Source organism: Procambarus clarkii, chromosome 75 (assembly GCF_040958095.1).
Source record: "Procambarus clarkii isolate CNS0578487 chromosome 75, FALCON_Pclarkii_2.0, whole genome shotgun sequence".
NCBI lineage: Eukaryota > Metazoa > Arthropoda > Malacostraca > Decapoda > Cambaridae > Procambarus > Procambarus clarkii.
In genome coordinates this window covers 28335188-28356875 of record NC_091224.1, presented here as the reverse complement: position 1 = coordinate 28356875, position 21688 = coordinate 28335188, and the positions used below count along the sequence as shown (strand labels likewise).

General features: G+C 40.6%; 1 protein-coding gene across 7 annotated transcripts in view; it reads right to left on the bottom strand.

Annotated features, from left to right (window-relative positions):
• Positions 1 to 305: 305 nt before the first annotated feature.
• Positions 306 to 21688, bottom strand: part of LOC123771608 (UBA-like domain-containing protein 2-B) — a 136860-nt gene continuing 115477 nt past the window's right edge. For 2 of the 7 annotated variants that reach the window (XR_011224714.1, XR_011224717.1), the window contains 2 exons: positions 12407 to 13914; positions 306 to 12156 (listed from right to left, as the gene is read on the bottom strand). Coding sequence is in view for 2 of the 7 variants with exons in the window: in XM_069313438.1 (XP_069169539.1) it covers positions 13673 to 13914 (242 nt within the window). In the remaining 5 variants the exon portion in view is untranslated. Of the gene's footprint in view, positions 13915 to 21688 lie in introns of all 7 variants that reach the window. The other 5 variants (XM_069313438.1, XM_069313439.1, XR_011224713.1 and 2 more) reach the window with 4 other exon arrangements.

Below are 21688 nucleotides of genomic sequence, written 5' to 3'. Positions count from 1 at the left end.
CCCGGTAGGCCTAAGAACTCCATACACATGACTGATGCCAAAGTCTGACATTAGCATATCAGCCTGGGATAGCTCCGGGGAGCCGACGGGGCTCCCCCCAGAAATGTGTTATATTTTTCAGTCATAAAAAAAATTAATTTTAAAATAGTAGTAAAAAATGGCAAAATGTTCAGTGAAACTTGGTGAAAGGGAACAGGTACAATCTCAATAAGTCAATAATCATACAAGGAAGGCTGTGATGTACTCTGATTGCCATCTAACAAATATCCATAACGAGAGGCGATAGGCAAAGAAAACGAAAGATATACATTTTTACATTGTGTTATTTATTTGAAATCTATGATACACAGTTGACATATCCTCCATTCAAGGGAGCACATAGGAGCCAGCTATATTACCAAGTTGCACTTACTGCACCTGCGAACACACCTAGTTTGTGGAGCGTGGACAAGTGATGACCAAAGTCTGAAACACTGCACAATGACATTGCCTTGTCAGCTTGTAGTTTCTGGCAATCATGGTGGGTATTACAAGGCTCTGGTCTCTAAGTCCTTTGAACAAAATACTGGTGCAGACATACAGGAACCTCCTGTCAATAACTTATGAGCGATATTCTAAAATGAATATCTATGACTGGGACTGTTTCTGGCACAACCACTACACAGATCACTGTCAAGTGGCATGTGAGAGAAGTGAGGTGGCGGTCATCATCAGTTCATCCCTAACACTGTGTTAGGTATTTTACATATATATGTACATGGCAAAACACTGGCATATTCATTAGTAAACATAATGTATTTGTATGATCAAAGGTGTCCATGAATGTAATTAAACATTCAACGTCAGATTTACTTTTAGTTATCAGTATAATGAGATATTACACACAATATCAGCTAGGAAACTTAGCTTGCTCTACTTAATACTCTGGTCTTATTAATCAAATGCTTTCTGCTAAACAAAATTAACAACTGCTTGAGTTTTTAAAACACAACATTTTCTGTAAAAATATAGCTAAGGACAATCAGTTCTACAACCACTCGCCTACGACTCAAACCCGAGAGCACGACAATCATAACTTGACCCATTTATGCATCACTTCAAGTCCATTTACACAGATGAACTCTTGTGTATAATGCTACAAGTTTATAAAACAACCTATTTCCAAAACCAGCACGATGCTGGTCCCAGCTCGGGCATGGTGCTGGTCCCAGCTCGAGCATGGTGCTGGTCCCAGCTCGTGCATGGTGTTGGTCCCAGCTCGTGCATGGTGCTGGTCCCAGCTCGTGCATGGTGCTGGTCCCAGCTCGTGCATGGTGCTGGTCCCAGCTCGTGCATGGTGTTGGTCCCAGCTCCTGCATGGTGCTGGTCCCAGCTCGTGCATGGTGCTGGTCCCAGCTCGTGCATGGTGCTGGTCCCAGCTCGTGCATGGTGCTGGTCCCAGCTCGTGCATGGTGCTGGTCCCAGCTCCTGCATGGTGCTGGTCCCAGCTCGTGCATGGTGCTGGGACCAGCATTTGAACTAATCCATAAAGGGTTACAAACACACACAATAGATATAAATGATGTTGAACTGTTGCTTTCCATTCCGAGATGAATCAGACCAACAACAACAACAACACACTTTCTCCCTTACATTGCATTGTATTTTATCGACTAAATTGTTTTAGAGAGGTTTGGCAGAAATATCCTACTGAACATACAATAATGGATCAAACACTATTGTATTTAACCTCAACATGATTTCCGTATAATTTGCAATACTTTTTAAATGTCAAATTTGCCAACCTGGATAAATAAAACTACAACATGCAACAGGAAGCCTAATTACTGCTACTTGTAACATCAGTGGAAACGAAACAAAGGTGAATTTTACCATAATAAATCTAACCGGAATCTTGGAGAATTACATTACAGCATTTGAGATTTATTTTGAAACTTCTGTATCTTTGTCATGTATGCAAAGTTGTTCAGTTTTGATTCATTTTTTTTTAATACAGCTCACTCAATTAACAAAATTTGAATGTAGTTGGGATACTTTGGCCAGGTATGTGGAACTGAAGATCCGTAGGTTAGTCCTCGGGCAGCACCCATTACAGGAGTGCCCTCACAAGCATCCATGCTGTACATGGGGAAATTGTTCTACTGTTGTTTCTGTGTGACATGAGCATTCAAGCATTAACGTCTACATTCCTGGATTTATCGCAAAAACACAAAGCCTCCTGTCACTATGTCAATCCAAAACACACAGTGTGTCAGCCAAGGCTTCTTCTAACAACCCTGAGAAGAGAAAATGTGAGGCATTGAAGAATGAAGTGTGTGTTTATTGGTAAACATTCAAGTGCCATCTCTATGTGTACTCACCTAGTCGTGCTTGTGGGTGTTGAGCTTCGGCTCTTTGGTCCCGCCTCTCGACTGTCAATCAACTGGTGTACAGGTTCCCGAGCCTATTGGGCTCGGGAACGTATCATATCTACATTTGAAACTGTGTATGGAGTCAGCCTCCACCACATCGCTGCCTAATGCATTCCAAGCATTAACTACCCTGACATTGAAAAAGTTCTTTCTAATGTCTATGTGGCTTATTTGGGTACTCAGTTTCCACCTGAGTCCCCTTGTTCATGTCCTGCCTATGCTAAATATTTTGTCTTTGTTCAACACTGAATACAGTATACTCACCTTGTCCACACTGAGTACAAAGTGTCACTGTAGGTACATTGTGAGCAAGTGATAAGACCATAGGTATCAGGATGATACTTAGAAAACCAAAAAGGTAATGTGGTGCTGATGCAGTGTGGGAATGGCCCAGGAAAACACTTAAAGGAAAAATATATGTCAATGTTGGGAAAGCTGATAATGGAAACTGCTGGTAAATTCCACATGCAAATAAATAGTTGCAAGCAATGTACTGCTTTTGATGGGCCTCAATTGTTTCAGGCAACTTTGTCACCTCTTGTTCCTAGCTCTTCAAACAATTCCGGTGCAATCAATCCATTAAATCCAAACATGTAATGCCGCTGCAAACAACTTTAGTGGATCACAAATATCACATTTAGTGAGCAAATAATTTTCTGAAAAGAGACGGTTGGTGGTTTGGATAAACAATGTATGACTGAAACTTTGCAGTTATTTTGCGCAACAAAAGTACCATTCATACACCTGTGTAGGACGTGTGGATATGAATTAGTGAGTGTGAGAGAGAGATGAATTAAAGAGTATGGGGTAATTAATATATTAAAATGAGAAATTAACAAATTAATGCATTAAAACAAATATGAGTAAATGAATCAGAAAGAATGAATGCAGTAAATGGGAATGAGTGAGTCAATGAACATGAGGTAAGGTGTTGACTATGTCAAGGTATTTACCTCATACATAAAGGTCAATGAAATACACAGTTGTCTGAAACAACATGTATATAAAAAATACATTAAATTTCATATTTAAATAGACTGGCTACTTTATGAGACATAAAACCTTGATCATGAAGCAATAAGCTGCATATATGCACAGCCAATGGTTACAAAATTACATGGAAACTTAAAATGTAAATTCATTATTAGACTCTTTGGGACAGTTAATCTTTCATAATACTTAGTCCTTAATAATGAATAAATGTGTGCCAATCCAAACTCTTCAACTGCTCTTAGTTTCTACCCATCATCAAATAAACACTTTGACATATGATAGAGGCTACCGACACAAATATGAAAAACGCAACATAAGGACTACCCTCTACGGTCAACAAAGTTTGCCATGGTGAGCTCATCCTCTTGTGATGTTCCTCACCAATCATAAAAATATCTACTTAAGTGCAATGAAGCTTTAAATTTCCTTGAATACCAATTACTTATCAATGAATCATTGTACTTAATTTCAATGCAAACCAATATTTATATGTAATCTACTTCCACTTGATTATGGCTGCATCCATAAATGCAGTCTAAAACTGACAGATCACAACATAAATATAAGATGTCCATTAAGTAACAAGTTCTGCCATCTAAGTTTGTTGCTACAGTACATGTTAAAATCAGAAAGTAAGGAGTACAGTACTTATGTCCTTCATAAATATACTACGTACTGTAGCAACAAGGACGCATTTCCTTGTCACAGGAATTCTGTTGCAACTCGGGTTAATTGTACCCTCGGAAATATTTTAGAGTCATTTTTTTTTCCTGCTGTCAATTATTTTTGTAGCTTTATACTTGCATATGGATCAAGATGTAGAATACAAATCTGTTAATGCCATACCTTAAAAAACTGCCATAAGTAACCAAAGACCCTATTTATAATGCAAAATATTCTTACTTTAAAAAAAAAAAAAAAGTCGATGTCACAACTGCAAGAGAAATAACAGGTTGGATAACAAGACCTTCCAAACAAGGGATGCCATACCAATGATGATACTTGTCACGACACTAGTGCTCTCTAGTGTGGAATATTATCATCCACAAACAGCCCTATTCAAAACTAGACAACTGCTGACCTGGGAAACCTTCAGAGATCTTTACCTGACCAATTCCATTCAATAAAACATCTAAATTATTTGAAATGTTTAAAATTTCTCACTCTATTCGTTAGAGTACAGTCAAGAGATACATAATGATTTACCTTTTGGAAAATATTAAAGAGAAACTGGTTCTAAATCTGCACGCAGAAATAACTCGTGAGACAAAGAGGCATGGCAGGAAGTGAAAAATTGTCCTGCTGAAGAGCAGAGGTGCAGTAGATATGCTGAAAAAATTCTATCGATATTAAAGGATCAAGACTTTTCAATATTTTTCCTCTAAATATAAGGGGCATAAATAGCTGCTCTCTGTGTTCAAAAGAATTTTATAAATACTTTCAAACAATCAACTTTCCTGTGATTGAAATTTCAGACAGCGAGCTGTTGTATCTAACCGCCTGGTTGACCAGACCGCCTACCAGGAGTCCTGGTCAGACACAAGGCTGCAGGGACTCTGATTCCTGCACCAACAAAAGGTAAGTAGCATGATAAGTGTCAGATACTGAGATGGTAGGCCAGTACACAAGCTTGGAGAGTATCAGCTGGTGTAGGCCAGTACACAAGCTTGGAGAGTATCAGCTGGTGTAGTACACAAGCTTGGAGAGTATCAGCTGGTGTAGACAAGTACACAAGCTTGGAGAGTATCAGCTGGTGTAGGCAAGTACACAAGCTTGGAGAGTATCAGCTGGTGTAGGCAAGTACACAAGCTTGGAGAGTATCAGCTGGTGTAGGCAAGTACACAAGCTTGGAGAGTATCAGCTGGTGTAGGCAAGTACACAAGCTTGGAGAGTACCAGCTGGTGTAGACAAGTACACAAGCTTGGAGAGTATCAGCTGGTGTAGGCAAGTACACAAGCTTGGAGAGTATCAGCTGGTGTAGGCAAGTACACAAGCTTGGAGAGTATCAGCTGGTGTAGGCAAGTACACAAGCTTGGAGAGTATCAGCTGGTGTAGGCAAGTACACAAGCTTGGAGAGTATCAGCTGGTGTAGACAAGTACACAAGCTTGGAGAGTATCAGCTGGTGTAGGCAAGTACACAAGCTTGGAGAGTATCAGCTGGTGTAGTACACAAGCTTGGAGAGTATCAGCTGGTGTAGGCCAGTACACAAGCTTGGAGAGTATCAGCTGGTGTAGGCAAGTACACAAGCTTGGAGAGTATCAGCTGGTGTAGGCAAGTACACAAGCTTGGAGAGTATCAGCTGGTGTAGGCAAGTACACAAGCTTGGAGAGTATCAGCTGGTGTAGACAAGTACACAAGCTTGGAGAGTATCAGCTGGTGTAGGCAAGTACACAAGCTTGGAGAGTATCAGCTGGTGTAGTACACAAGCTTGGAGAGTATCAGCTGGTGTAGGCCAGTACACAAGCTTGGAGAGTATCAGCTGGTGTAGGCAAGTACACAAGCTTGGAGAGTATCAGCTGGTGTAGGCAAGTACACAAGCTTGGAGAGTATCAGCTGGTGTAGGCAAGTACACAAGCTTGGAGAGTATCAGCTGGTGTAGTACACAAGCTTGGAGAGTATCAGCTGGTGTAGGCCAGTACACAAGCTTGGAGAGTATCAGCTGGTGTAGGCAAGTACACAAGCTTGGAGAGTATCAGCTGGTGTAGGCCAGTACACAAGCTTGGAGAGTATCAGCTGGTGAAGGCAAGTACACAAGCTTGGAGAGTATCAGCTGGTGTAGGCAAGTACACAAGCTTGGAGAGTATCAGCTGGTGTAGGCAAGTACACAAGCTTGGAGAGTATCAGCTGGTGTAGACAAGTACACAAGCTTGGAGAGTATCAGCTGGTGTAGGCCAGTACACAAGCTTGGAGAGTATCAGCTGGTGTAGGCAAGTACACAAGCTTGGAGAGTATCAGCTGGTGTAGACAAGTACACAAGCTTGGAGAGTATCAGCTGGTGTAGGCCAGTACACAAGCTTGGAGAGTATCAGCTGGTGTAGGCAAGTACACAAGCTTGGAGAGTATCAGCTGGCAAGTACACAAGCTTGGAGAGTATCAGCTGGTGTAGGCAAGTACACAAGCTTGGAGAGTATCAGCTGGTGTAGGCAAGTACACAAGCTTGGAGAGTATCAGCTGGTGTAGACAAGTACACAAGCTTGGAGAGTATCAGCTGGTGTAGACAAGTACACAAGCTTGGAGAGTATCAGCTGGTGTAGGCAAGTACACAAGCTTGGAGAGTATCAGCTGGTGTAGACAAGTACACAAGCTTGGAGAGTATCAACTGGTGTAGACAAGTACACAAGCTTGGAGAGTATCAACTGGTGTAGACAAGTACACAAGCTTGGAGAGTATCAGCTGGTGTAGGCAAGTACACAAGCTTGGAGAGTATCAGCTGGTGTAGACAAGTACAAGCTTGGAGAGTATCAGCTGGCAAGTACACAAGCTTGGAGAGTATCAGCTGGCAAGTACACAAGCTTGGAGAGTATCAGCTGGCAAGTACACAAGCTTGGAGAGTATCAGCTGGTGTAGGCAAGTACACAAGCTTGGAGAGTATCAGCTGGCAAGTACACAAGCTTGGAGATTATCAGCTGGTGTGGGCAAGTACACAAGCTTGGAGAGTATCAGCTGGTGTAGGCCAGTACACAAGTTTGGAGAGTATCAGCTGGTGTAGTACACAAGCTTGGAGAGTATCAGCTGGTGTAGGCCAGTACACAAGCTTGGAGAGTATCAGCTGGTGTAGACCAGTACACAAGCTTGGAGAGTATCAGCTGGTGTAGGCAAGTACACAAGCTTGGAGAGTATCAGCTGGTGTAGGCCAGTACACAAGCTTGGAGAGTATCAGCTGGTGTAGGCAAGTACACAAGTTTGGAGAGTATCAGCTGGTGTAGACAAGTACACAAGCTTGGAGAGTATCAGCTGGTGTAGGCCAGTACACAAGTTTGGAGAGTATCAGCTGGTGTAGGCCAGTACACAAGCTTGGAGAGTATCAGCTGGTGTAGACCAGTACACAAGCTTGGAGAGCATCAGCTGGTGTAGGCAAGTACACAAGCTTGGAGAGTATCAGCTGGTGTAGGCCAGTACACAAGTTTGGAGAGTATCAGCTGGTGTAGTACACAAGCTTGGAGAGTATCAGCTGGTGTAGGCAAGTACACAAGCTTGGAGAGTATCAGCTGGTGTAGACCAGTACACAAGCTTGGAGAGTATCAGCTGGTGTAGGCAAGTACACAAGCTTGGAGAGTATCAGCTGGTGTAGGCCAGTACACAAGCTTGGAGAGTATCAGCTGGTGTAGGCAAGTACACAAGTTTGGAGAGTATCAGCTGGTGTAGACAAGTACACAAGCTTGGAGAGTATCAGCTGGTGTAGGCCAGTACACAAGTTTGGAGAGTATCAGCTGGTGTAGGCAAGTACACAAGTTTGGAGAGTATCAGCTGGTGTAGGCCAGTACACAAGCTTGGAGAGTATCAGCTGGTGTAGGCCAGTACACAAGCTTGGAGAGTATCAGCTGGTGTAGGCAAGTACACAAGCTTGGAGAGTATCAGCTGGTGTAGGCAAGTACACAAGCTTGGAGAGTATCAGCTGGTGTAGGCCAGTACACAAGCTTGGAGAGTATCAGCTGGTGTAGACCAGTACACAAGCTTGGAGAGTATCAGCTGGTGTAGGCCAGTACACAAGTTTGGAGAGTATCAACTGGTGTAGACCAGTACACAAGCTTGGAGAGTATCAGCTGGTGTAGGCAAGTACACAAGTTTGGAGAGTATCAGCTGGTGTAGGCAAGTACACAAGCTTGGAGAGTATCAGCTGGTGTAGGCAAGTACACAAGCTTGGAGAGTATCAGCTGGTGTAGGCCAGTACACACGCTTGGAGAGTATCAGCTGGTGTAGACCAGTACACAAGCTTGGAGAGTATCAGCTGGTGTAGGCCAGTACACAAGTTTGGAGAGTATCAGCTGGTGTAGGCCAGTACACAAGCTTGGAGAGTATCAGCTGGTGTAGGCAAGTACACAAGCTTGGAGAGTATCAGCTGGTGTAAACAAGTGCACAAGATGCAGTGCCTGTCAGTCAGTCAGCTGGTGTAAAGTATATAAGCCAATTATAGACGATTGTGCCAGATGGGAACCCGTCATCTGAATCAATTCAAGATACTGATGCAAAAGGAGTTTTGTCCTGGCAAATATTGCACACATCCACTATTGCTCACAGTGGCAAAGGTGGTGGTCCTTGTGGCTACAAGCACCATGAAGCGATGATGTGCAAAGGTCAGGCATAAGTAGATTACTGAACTGGCAAAAGACAGAACTCTAGAGCACTGATGGAGGCCATATCTATCCTTGTCATTCACTAAGAAAGTGAAAGGAGTGTCCAAAGTCTCATTTGTAAATGAATTGATAACCATTTTGTACCAAAGGTGATTAGTTACCAAAATTAGTTAGTAATGTTTGTATCAGATGGCAAGAATGTAGCAATTTCTTTGAGCCAACCTATGGAGAGAGGAGAATGTATAGAGACTTGCATGTGCTCTTTGAATTTACCGTGTGATAATGATCAGGCAGATTTCTGAAAGTTCTGTAGCCCCGCCCCCCCCAAAAAAAAGAAGGCTTCTTGATAGAAAAAAGGAGGATAATAAACACAAAAGCAGTTAAACAATTCTAATACATGGTGTCAGGTATTGATTTTAGTGCTTGGGGATATGCTAAACACACAATACTCTCATGCTCTTTTTTATGAGCACTAGATCAGAAAGTAAGAAACAATTACAACTTGAAGACTGTTTGTTAAAGGGCTGCTTTGAATGCTCTCATTAAGGAGTCTTTATCAGTTCATGGTATGGTAGCTCACATCCATGGCCAGCCCATCATCTACTCCACTTTATTAAGTGCACCAAAATACACCACACACATACTGTATTAGTTATTCTGTAACAACAGTATTCCTTAAGACCATACCAGGAACAATACTTTTAATCTTAATGAGTTCCATACTATTTTGTTTAAGTACCAGCAGTCCTGTTTTTACCCAATGTTTCAGGGTAATATACAGTATCTAGTTTTTGGTCCAGAAAGAAACACCTTGGTTGCTTGTGGATGTGTATATAATTCCCCAAGTGTAGTTACAGGATGAGAGCTATTCTCGTGGTGTCCCGTCTTCCCAGTACTCTTTGTCGTATTGAAACTACTGATGGTTTTGGCCTCCAGCACCTTCTCACTTAACTTGTTCCAACTGTCTACCACTCTATTTGCAAAAGTGAATTTTCTTATGTATGTGTGTGTGTGTGTGTGTGTGTATGTGTGTGTGTGTGTGTGTGTGTGTGTATGTGTGAGTGTGTGTGTATGTGTGTGTGTATGTACTCACCTAGTAGAGTACACTGGGTGAGCTCACCTCACTTGTGTGTACACATATATTTATCTCATGCTCGACTGCATTATTCCATATGAAAACAATATTTTACTAAGAAACTACAAACTGTTAAGAAAGAGCAATTGCCATTTTCTTTGCGATTAATCCATATTACAGTATCACATTTAAAAGAAAAAAGTAATACTATCCATGTAAATTAAAATGAAAAATAAACACGGTGGTTTAAACGCTTTGCAAGGAAATACACACAATTTAGACAATGCAAATATACATTTCATCCCATTACAGTTTTGATAGACACATTAAAAGCTATGTGCCTCCACATGTGTCAGAGACCCAAGTGGACAGGTATAGCCTCATTTGAGGTAGCAACTATTTGTGACTATTCTCATGGCTCATATGCCACTCCACACAAATAAAATTATATTATATAAAAAATGCACGCCTATCGGGAAGCCCATGAATATTACCAAGTTATCGTTAGCTCTTCCAACACTGAAAAGGCTTTTATTTAAGTACAAAATGAGTGATTTGCTCGAGTAAATTTCTATGCATGGTGCCACAGTATGTGGAGGACTTATTTTATTACATAACAAATGGTAATAAACTGAATTTTAGTCTTTAAGAAATCAACTAGCATCTAATACAATAATTGTAAGTGATTGAAAGTGTTCAACATGTTGAACGAATAATCAGTGTTCTGGCAAAATATGTGGTCACACAAAAACCAACTACAGACAAATATAACAATGTTGGCGAATAATAGTCTGATAATGCAAGTTCACCTACACATCCAATATACTTCATCAATGTTACTAATGCCAAGCCACTAGCAATACTGACCAACAAACTCAAATGAAAGGTATCTTTAAACAAATCATTAAACAATTTATTAATGAGTAAATTATAATTATATAACAAATCTTATATATTTCTGAAAATTTTCGTAACTAAACTCCAAGCAATGTTTCACCTTTATTTAAGTAATCAGATAAGCAATAAAAGTGGAAAGTATACCTTTTGCTGGGTACATTGGCATCGTCACAGGAAATAATTAGCTGATGGATCTTTGGTTCATGGCCAAACATAAACTCTTGCATTATTCAGCATGACCCAAGGGAGACACTGGAATAAAATATTTTATAGTTTAAAGAAAAATAAATTAATCTGAGGTTTTCAAATGATAGTGACCTGCTCTGAGCATTGTCATTACTATATATATAGTATAGCCAAAACACAGCCTTCTAGTTGACAGAAACCCACAGCCTGTGACCAGCATTGGATCTATAAAGCATGAGCAAAGACTATCATTATGGCGTCTCCCTCACATGCGGCTGTATTTGGACACTTCATCCCAACTATGAAAGTATTTCATCATTAATATCACATACACACACACATTTGAAAATGACAATACAATGCCAGTCATGGCACGATGATCGCTGTGAAGGACACATCTGCAAGATGTTAACCTCACAAACAACATAACTTTACCTTGTATAACCTACGATACCCTCGTTACGGGTAAAGTCATGTTGCCCAGACTAAGGGCTACAAACAGTATCACTGCACAATAAACCTCAGTGTATCCTACTTCCTGCTGAGCACTACTAAACAAAAATACTCGAATAGTTTAAAATTTATTTTGTTATTTTCCCGACTTTAGAGACGACAGCATACTGTACACAATATATCCCTAAAACATTTCAGTAGACTGTCCAATATTCTAATTACAACATTTTATTTAATCCTAATTTTCTTATTTTTCATTTTATCTATATTTTTTGAAGGGAGTTATAACTTCTCACGAGTTGAACAGAATTTCTACCATCAAAAATAAATATGAGACAAAGGCAATGTCTGAGTTACCATGAAGATCAATATACTGATGCACAGTAAATTCTCTTGCAAGTTGACTCAATAATATGTATATTGACTGACAAGTCTACTCAATATCAATTATACTCAATGACAAGTATAATTGCTTTTAAAGATAACATCAAACCCAGCAAAGGTACTGTACTTTTATTGAGTAAATTTGATTATTGTTTGTATTGTATTATACAAGAGGCCAAGAAATTAAAGACACATCTATCGACTACATTTCTGAAACGCAGTGAACACCAATCATCTACAAGTGCAAAATATTGTTCAACAAGTACAAATAGGTAACTACACTATGAGTGGAACATTAATTTTTCAGTTTATAAAAAGTTTTTTAACAGTTTCACGCGTCCATTACTCGTATCCAAAACTCCTTGTATTACTCAGAGCTTAAAATAATGTAATGTTGAGCATAGAGAAACAAATAACAAAATGCCCACAAGAAAATAAATTTAGACAGCTATGTGGCCACACCTCATACTTCATGAACAGCTGTGTGGCCACACCTCATACTTCATGAACAGCTATGTGTTGACCAGACCACACACTAGAAGTTGAAGGGACGACGACGTTTCGGTGTGTCCTGGACCATTCTCATCGACTTGAGAATGGTCCAGGACGGACCGAAACGTCGTCGTCCCTTCAACTTCTAGTGTGTGGTCTGGTCAACATACTTCAGCCACGTTATTGTGACTCATCGCCTGCAACAGCTATGTGGCCACACCTCATACTTCATGAACAGCTATGTGGCCACACCTCATACTTCATGAACAGCTATGTGGCCACACCTCTTCATGAACAGCTATGTGGCCACACCTCATACTTCATGAACAGCTATGTGGCCACACCTCATACTTCATGAACAGCTATGTGGCCACACCTCATACTTCATGAACAGCTATGTGGCCACACCTCATACTTCATGAACAGCTATGTGGCCACACCTCTTACTTCATGAACAGCTATGTGGCCACACCTCATACTTCATGAACAGCTATGTGGCCACACCTCATACTTCATGAACAGCTATGTGGCCACACCTCATACTTCATGAACAGCTATGTGGCCACACCTCATACTTCATGAACAGCTATGTGGCCACACCTCATACTTCATGAACAGCTATGTGGCCACACCTCATACTTCATGAACAGCTGTGTGGCCACACCTCTTCATGAACAGCTATGTGGCCACACCTCATACTTCATGAACAGCTGTGTGGCCACACCTCATACTTCATGAACAGCTGTGTGGCCACACCTCATACTTCATGAACAGCTATGTGGCCACACCTCATACTTCATGAACAGCTATGTGGCCACACCTCATACTTCACTCTTACCTCAAAAAATAGTGTGTGCACAACCGTTTCTACACACACGGTTGTACATACACGGTTCATTAGCTGATGTTCTCACTAGCGAACTCCAGTAATGCATCTTGGGCATTGGTGTAACAAAGGACTAACCAAAAATATAACAAACTAACAACATATACTATGAGTTTACAAAATGTGCTACTGCAATCTACGTCACATTACGTTTATCTCGGTCAAGTAAGAGTCAGCCTAGACTTCCAGTACCCAAACATCAATCAGGAAAGTTTGAATTTGCTTGAAATGAAGTCTATGTTACCATAGACAACTCATAAGTATCTAATCCTTTAAACTAAAATTAAACTATTTTCAATGCAGTAATGGATAGGCAAATTCTTGGAGCAAAGATATTATGTTTCAGTTCATTCATTCATCATGGCAGAGCACCTACAAAATTTACAGTCAAGACAATAGGGAACAGATACTAGTACAGTAGTCCTCGACTATCACCTCAGAATATTGTCAATGGTGTGTGTGTGTGCTTTAAACTTAGTGAACCCCGACCAGGGATGTAACCTCCCAATACTGAAAAGCCTAGCATCCTTGGGTCCTCAGCTCCACTTAAATGAGTCTTTTTCATGATAAAATATAGTGCTATATTGTAGCCGGCCTTACTTATCTCTGAGCATTAATGTGTACATTATTTGCAATGATCTGTCTTGGCTGTGACTGCTGATGGTGGTGGTGGTGATGCTGTTGTTGAGTCATCATGGAAGGTGGTTGAAACTGCGGTGGTTGAAACTGTGGTGGTTGAAACTGCGGTGGTTGAAACTGTGGTGGTTGAAACTGTGGTGGTTGAAACTGTGGTGGCTGAAACTGTGGTGGCTGGAACTGTGGTGGTGGTGGTGAAAATCCCCCTGCAAATAAAATACAGTACAGTATATCACATGGAATCCTTTTTGGGGATTCTATAGGAAATTACTTCAGATATTACTGTACAGTACTGTACTTCAAAGCTTCTGCTAAGAATTTACATGAAAATATATAATATATTTAAATCTACAATAATAATAAATTGCAAACTGTTATAGGTGTTCTAGCATGTTTTACTTCCATAAAAACCCCACGAGACTATTCTTCACTTTACTGTGTTGCTACCAACATAATCTCTTCCTATGGTGGATATTGGCCTTCTCATGGGAGGCCAAGATAGGATCTAATGGTTGGGTGAAGGCTGCCTGAGAGACCATTGCCAAAACAGCTGCTGTATGGAGAATTATGCCAGGGTACGCGTTTACTTGGGGAGTAGAAGAAACGATTCAAGGACTGCCTCAAGTGTTCCTCAGACACCTTGACATCAACACCAATACTTGGGAGTCGCTTGCTCAGGACCGTCCAACTTGGAAAAGCAAAGTCGTCACAGGAGCCCGTGTGGCAGAAAATAGATGGACTGTAGAGTCCCAGAGGAAAAGCGGCGTGCTCAAAGCTAGAGCAACTTCCACCTCTGCAGTAGCATCCACCCTCTTATGTCCCCTGTATGAGCGAGCCTTCCGGAACCAGATCGGTCTCGTCCTCCATCATCTGGTACACAGCCACCAGCCTTCCACCTGATATATTGAAGTCATGGTCATCTTTGAATCAGAAGGACGAACATCATCAATCAATATACTGTACTGTATTATATTATCTTGAGTGCAGGATATCGCATCCAGCCAAGGAGATTGCATAAAATTATTCGGATTTTACTGTGTTTACTACAGTATTACACTCTACATCCTGTTCGTTAGGAAGTTGAAGATCCATCTCCCAACTTTGCCAGAACTGTAACTGTAATTCCTTTTGCACGCATTTTGTGAGCAATATCACCATGGCCACATTTGTCGAAAGCTTTTGCAAAGTGTGTGTATATTACATCTACGTTTTGCTGTCTTTCATAGGAGCTAAGTCCATGTCATAGTGATCTAGCAATTGTGAGTGGCAGGAGCGTCCTGTTCTGAACCATTATTACTCGGAGTTATGTAGATGTTGTGATTCCATGTGATTTGTAATCTTATTTCTTAGCATTCTTTCAAAAGTTTTTAATGATGTGTGATGTTAGAGCTATTGGTCTATAATTTTTCGATACCTGCTTGATGGGCAGGTATAAAAACCTACCTCCTTAGTGAAGTGGCGTGATCTCTGCTGTTTTAACTATGACAAAATGACACCAATATCTAGGCTCTGTCTCCAAAAAATGTTTAGGGCCTGGGATAGTGGTGTTTTGCATTTCTTGATGAATATAGAGTTCCAGGAGTCTGGGCCTGGTGCAGAGTGCATGGGCATGCTGTCTATGGTTTCTTCAAAGTCCAGTGGGGTTAGGATGATATCTGATACAGTATATGGTTCGATTATAGTGTCGCATTCATGAGAATTCATTTGAATCATTGATCTTCAATATGTTCAGGAGTTCACTGAAAACAATCACTGAAGCCTCAGTATTTCATTCCGCTCCAAGCAACAGCTTGTTGGACCAAGTTATCACTAGTCGGAGTAGGAGAATTCTTGGAACCCTCTCTAGGTAAACTCCGGGTAGGGCAATGGATATTAAAGTATATGTCAAACGGAATGCAAATAATAACAGTCAATCAGATAGAGTTCAAGCACAGTGAAAAGCTCTGTATCTCACAGCACCGTCTTTGCACCATTGGTTTCCCCTATCCTCATATCAGATATAGACAAAAATACAAGTCTCAGCTTCATGTCATCTGGAAAAGATGACACAAAAATCAGCATGAAAATTACTTCTGAGAAGATATTGAAAACTACAAGCTGATATTAATAAAGTTTTCAACTGGGCAGCAGAAAATAATATGATGTTCAACGGTGATAAATTCCAGGTACTGTACTTAGGTTAAGTAAAAATGAGGACCTTAAACAAAATACAGGAACAAAACAATCAATTTTGCCCACAGTATAAAAGCAACTTGTAAAGGATTTGGGAATAATGATGTCTGACGACCTAACGTTTGGGGTGAACACATCCAAGCAAATATAGCATCAGCTTGAACCTTCAGATCTGGGGATCCAATCTCAATGCTCATGTTGTTCAAATCACTGGTGCTATTCCAGACTGAGTACTGCTCAATACTCACGTTTCCATCAGACTATTTAGTCTGATGTTTAGTTTAGTCATTTATTATGTAGCCCATACCCATCCCATGGGCAGTTGTGGAATGGGTTACAGAGGCAAATACTGTAATGGGTTATCCGGATCTTACCTGGAGGTGGTCTCGGGAGCTTTTCGACTTTCTCTACTTATGATAACTTGGTCCAACAGGCTGTTCCTTGCAGCTGCCCATAGGCCCACATTTCCACTACCGCCCGGCTGGTCCAGTACTTCTTGCAAGAACTTATCTAACGGGTTCTTGGAGAAATCCACCTTTGTTTCAGCAATATTTCCAATGCATGCTGGGAGAGTATTGAACAGCTGTGGTCTTCTGATGTTCAGACAATGCTCTCTGATTGTGTCTATGGCACCTCTACTTTTCACTGGTTCTATTCTACATTTCCTTCCATATATTTCTCTTCAGTATGTTGTTTTTCTACTGTGCAAATTTGGGACCTGACCTTCCAGTATCTTCCATATACAGTATATATTATTTGATACCTGTGGGGTTCAGGAACTGAATCCTACAGTTCATTTAGCTAATCAAGTAACAATCTTGTAAAGCTAGCTACACAATTTTCTTTTTCTTTTACACAAATACACATACATACATCAATAGTCTTTTTACATCACAAATGATTTAAAAAGTGACCTACAACAGTCTACACAGGCAGTTTACATCTATGGTGAGTCAGTTACATGGTTACAAATCCTGCTCCACACCTGTGACATCTGTCATGTCATAGAGAGAGCTATACATAACCCATTAAATAATATATACTGTACATGGAAAATACTAGAAGGGCCAGGTCCCAAATTTGCACAGTAAAATAACAACATATTGGAGTGGACGATATGGAAGGAAATGCAGAATAGAGCCAGTGAAGAGTAGAAGTGTGATAAGCACAATCAGAGAACACTGAACATCAGAGGTCCATGGTTATTCCAAATCTTTCCAGCAAGTATAAGAAATATTGCCACAGCAAAACGTGGAATTCAAGAAAAAACTGTACAGGTTTCTCCAAGAAGTGCCAGACTAATCGGGCACCGGGTAGTGGATATTTGGGCCTGCAGTCAAATCACACTAAAGAACGAAAAAGCAATGTAAAGGATCTGGGAGTATTTGTTTCTGAAGTCCTTACATTTAAAGGCCACAATAAAGTGGCTGTCACGACTGCAAGAAAATGACAGGTTGGATAACAAGGACCATATAAACAAGGGATGTCATACCAATGATGAGACTTTTCATGGCCCTAGTGTTCTTTAGGGGTGGAATACTGTTGAATTCAAGGTCCCATTTAAGGCTGGAGAAATTGATGACCTAGAGAGTGTGCAAAAATCCTTTACTGCGAGAATCCACTCTATAAAACATCTAAATTATTGGGACCGATTAAAAGTTCTAAATCTGTATTCTCTAGAGCGCAGGCATGTGAGATACACAATAATCTACATGTAGAAAATATTAGAGGGACTGGTTCCAAATCTGAACATGGAGATTACATCACATGAAACCTATAGACATAGCAAGATGTCCAAAATAGCCTCATTGAAATGCAGAGGTGAATGAAGGCTGACAGAGAACACACTCAGCATCAAAGGCCCAAGACTTTTCAACACTTCTGCTACACATTGTAGTACAGGATGATGATAGTGAGTGGTGTCCCAGAGAACATAAAGGTATAGTGCTTTTGAAAAATAGGTGAGATAATAGGAATGTGCCAAGGGAAGTGAAATAGTGGATGAGAAAAAGTTACCCCTAGTGTTTCCAGTGCAGAGAACAACATTCAAGATGGCCGCCTGCAAGAGGAAATACAAAACAGAGCTTTTTTTTTTTTTTTTTTTTTTTTTTTTGAGATATATACAAGAGTTGTTACATTCTTGTACAGCCACTAGTACGCGTAGCGTTTCGGGCAAGTCCTTAATCCTATGGTCCCTGGAATACGATCCCCTGCCGCGAAGAATTGTTTTTTCATCCAAGTACACATTTTACTGTTGCGTTAAACAGAGGCTACAGTTAAGGAATTGCGCCCAGTAAATCCTCCCCGGCCAGGATACGAACCCATGACATAGCATAGTGCTCGCGGAACGCCAGGCGAGTGTCTTACCACTACACCACGGAGACTGTAGTTTTGCTGGATTCAGTGAAGAAAGCATTGAGATAACCAGTCTATACAACAAGGTGGTAAAATTAGATACTATTGTGACCTCTCATGTAGAAATAATTAGTAAATTGAAAGAAAGTAATGACCATTTAAATAGCAAAGTTGTATGTCTTGAGGGTGTAGTGAAAGACTTGCGCAAGGATAAGATTCAATTGGAAACAAATTGCAAAGCCATGGAAGAAGAAAATAGACTCTTAAAAATAGCTTTGGAAGAAGTTAAAGTAAATTTAAACATAAATGACTACAATAGGTTAGGTAAGGAATTTCAACAGGAGAAACAGCTTTTGTCAGCACAGATGGAGGAAGTTACACAGGGAATAGAACAGTGCAAGAAAGATATGCAACTCACCTATGCACAAGTGGCCAAGGAGAAGGAAAAAATTGAAGAAGCAGTAAAGGAAGTCAAACACTGCAGCAACCAAGATAAAACAAACATTAGGCTAGAAGTGAGAAAAGAATTGGCATCTAACCCGAAGTTGGTGCAAAACACAGTTGATCGGAGTAAGTCCCTGATAATTTTTGCCTGCAAGGAAAAGGAGATAACATCTAGGTCAGAAAGAGCTGTAGAAGAAGCAAAAGTAGTAGATAAAATTGTTGGCCTCGTGGAAGGTCTTACAACCAGAGAATGTCTGCGACTACAGGAGAATAGGCAGATATGTAAAAGGGAAAGATTGACCTTTGAGGATCACCCTAAATGGTACCAAACAGATGGAAGAAGTACTAAGGAATGCTAGAAAATTACAAAGTGATGAGGATGGGAAAGTGTGGTCATTAAGACGAGATCTTTCAAAAGAAGATAGAGAGAAGCTGAAACTGAACCTCGCCGAGGCAAAACGTTTAAATGAGAGCAGGAATGAAGAAGAAATCAATTCTTTTTTCTACAAAGTGATAGGGGTAGGCAGGCCAGTAAAGTGGTACATAAAGGCAAACCAACAAAATCATTAAAGAAAGGGGGAGTGAAAAATAAGAAGAGGGGGAACAAGTTCCTCAAGATTGCATACACCAACATAGATGGAGTAAGATCAAAGATACTAGAGTTTAGTGATATAATACAGCTGCAGACACCAGACATTGTTGCACTCACGGAGACAAAACTTGAAGATGCTATTTTAAATGAGGTCATATTCCCAAGGGGCTATTCAATTTGGAGACGGGACAGAAAAATCAGGAAAGGCGGTGGCGTTGCTGTGCTGGTGAAAGAACACCTAAAGGTGAACGAAATAGTGACTGCCAATCCACAAGAAGTTGACATAATAGCACTAGAGATCTGCCATGAGGATGATAAACTAATGATCATAAATGCATATAGTCCACCGCTAAGCAGCACATGGTCAAAGGAGGAGCTAGATAGTAAACGAGAAGGTCTTATAACAATAATGAGAGAGATCATAGCGAGAGCAGATAACGATAGTTCACGACTGTTGATAGTCGGCGACTTCAACTTGAAATCCATAGACTGGGAAACATGTGAAGCTAAAACAGAAGATTTCTGGACCTGTAAATTTGTAGACCTCATCCTGGAAACATTCTTGTATCAACATGTTAAACAAGCTACGAGGATGAGGGAAGGGGACGTCCCCTCCATACTAGATTTGATATTTACCAGGAAGGAGGAAGAAATATTTGACATTCAGTACCTTCCTCCCTTGGGTAAAAGTGACCATGTCTTTTTGGGAATAAAGTATGCAATGCGTTATAATCTGGAAGAAAATATGACGGTCGATGCAAATGAAAAACCTGACTTTAGGAGGGAGCTGGTCGGCCGAGCGGACAGCACGCAGGACTTGTGATCCTGTGGTCCTGGGTTCGATCCCAGGCGCCGGCGAGAAACAATGGGCAGAGTTTCTTTCACCCTATGCCCCTGTTACCTAACAGTAAAATAGGTACCTGGGTGTTAGTCAGCTGTCACGGGCTGCTTCCTGGGGGTGGAGGCCTGGTCGAGGACCGGGCCGCGGGGACACTAAAAAGCCCCGAAATCATCTCAAGATAACCTCAAGATAGGACATTATGGCAACCTTAGAAATTTTTTTAGTGAGTATAATTGGACAGACTTGTTGCTAGGCAAGGAAGTGAATGAGATGTATGTCAGGTTTTGTGAAATATATGATAAAGGCACAAAAAAATTTATATCAAAACAGAGAAGCAGAACTAGGAAACAGGATTGGTTCAACAGAAAGTGCGAGAGGGCCAGAGACCAAAAGACACAAAAATGGAATCAATACAGGAAGAGGCCGAACCCCAAAACATACCAGCGATACAAAGATGCGAGAAACAACTACACGGCAGTGAGGAGAGAGGCAGAAAGAAATTTTGAAAAAGGGATTGCAGACAAATGTAAAACAGAACCAGGTCTATTCTATAAATTCATAAACAACAAATTGCAGGTAAATAATAATATTCAGAGGTTGAAAATGGGAAATAGATTCACGGAAAATGAAAAGGAAATGTGTGAAACATTAAACGAAAAGTTCCAAAGTGTGTTTGTACAAAATGAAATCTTCAGGGAACCAGATACAATAAGAATTCCAGAGAACAACATAGAGGTGTCCAGAGACGAAGTGGAAAAAATGCTCAAGGAGCTAAATAAGAACAAAGCAGTTGGTCCAGATGGAGTTTCACCATGGGTTCTGAGAGAATGTGCACCTGAGCTCAGCATTCCTCTTCAACTGATTTTTCAGGCATCCCTGTATACAGGAGTTGTAGCTGATGTGTGGAAAAAGGCTAACATAGTTCCAATCTACAAAAGTGGAAGCAGGGAAGACCCCCTTAATTATAGACCGGTATCATTGACAAGTGTAATAGTCAAAATATTGGAAAAAATAATTAAATCTAAATGGGTAGAACACCTGGAGAGAAATGATATAATATCAGACAGACAGTATGGTTTTCGATCTGGAAGATCCTGTGTATCGAATTTACCCAGTTTCTATGATCGAGCCACAGAGATATTACAGGAAAGAGATGGTTGGGTTGACTGCATCTATCTGGACCTAAAAAAGTCTTTTGACAGAGTTCCACATAAGAGGTTGTTCTGGAAACTGGAAAATATTGGAGGAGTGACAGGTACGCTTCTAACATGGATGAAAAATTTTCTGACTGATAGAAAAATGAGGGCTGTGATCAGAGGCAATGTATCAGACTGGAGAAATGTCACAAGTGGAGTACCACAGGGTTCAGTTCTTGCACCAGTGATGTTTATTGTCTACATAAATGATCTACCAGTTGGTATACAGAATTATATGAACATGTTTGCTGATGATGCTAAGATAATAGGAAGGATAAGAAACTTAGATGATTGTCATGCCCTTCAAGAAGACCTGGACAAAATAAGTACTGTACATGGAGCGCCACTTGGCAAATGGAATTTAATGTTAATAAATGCCA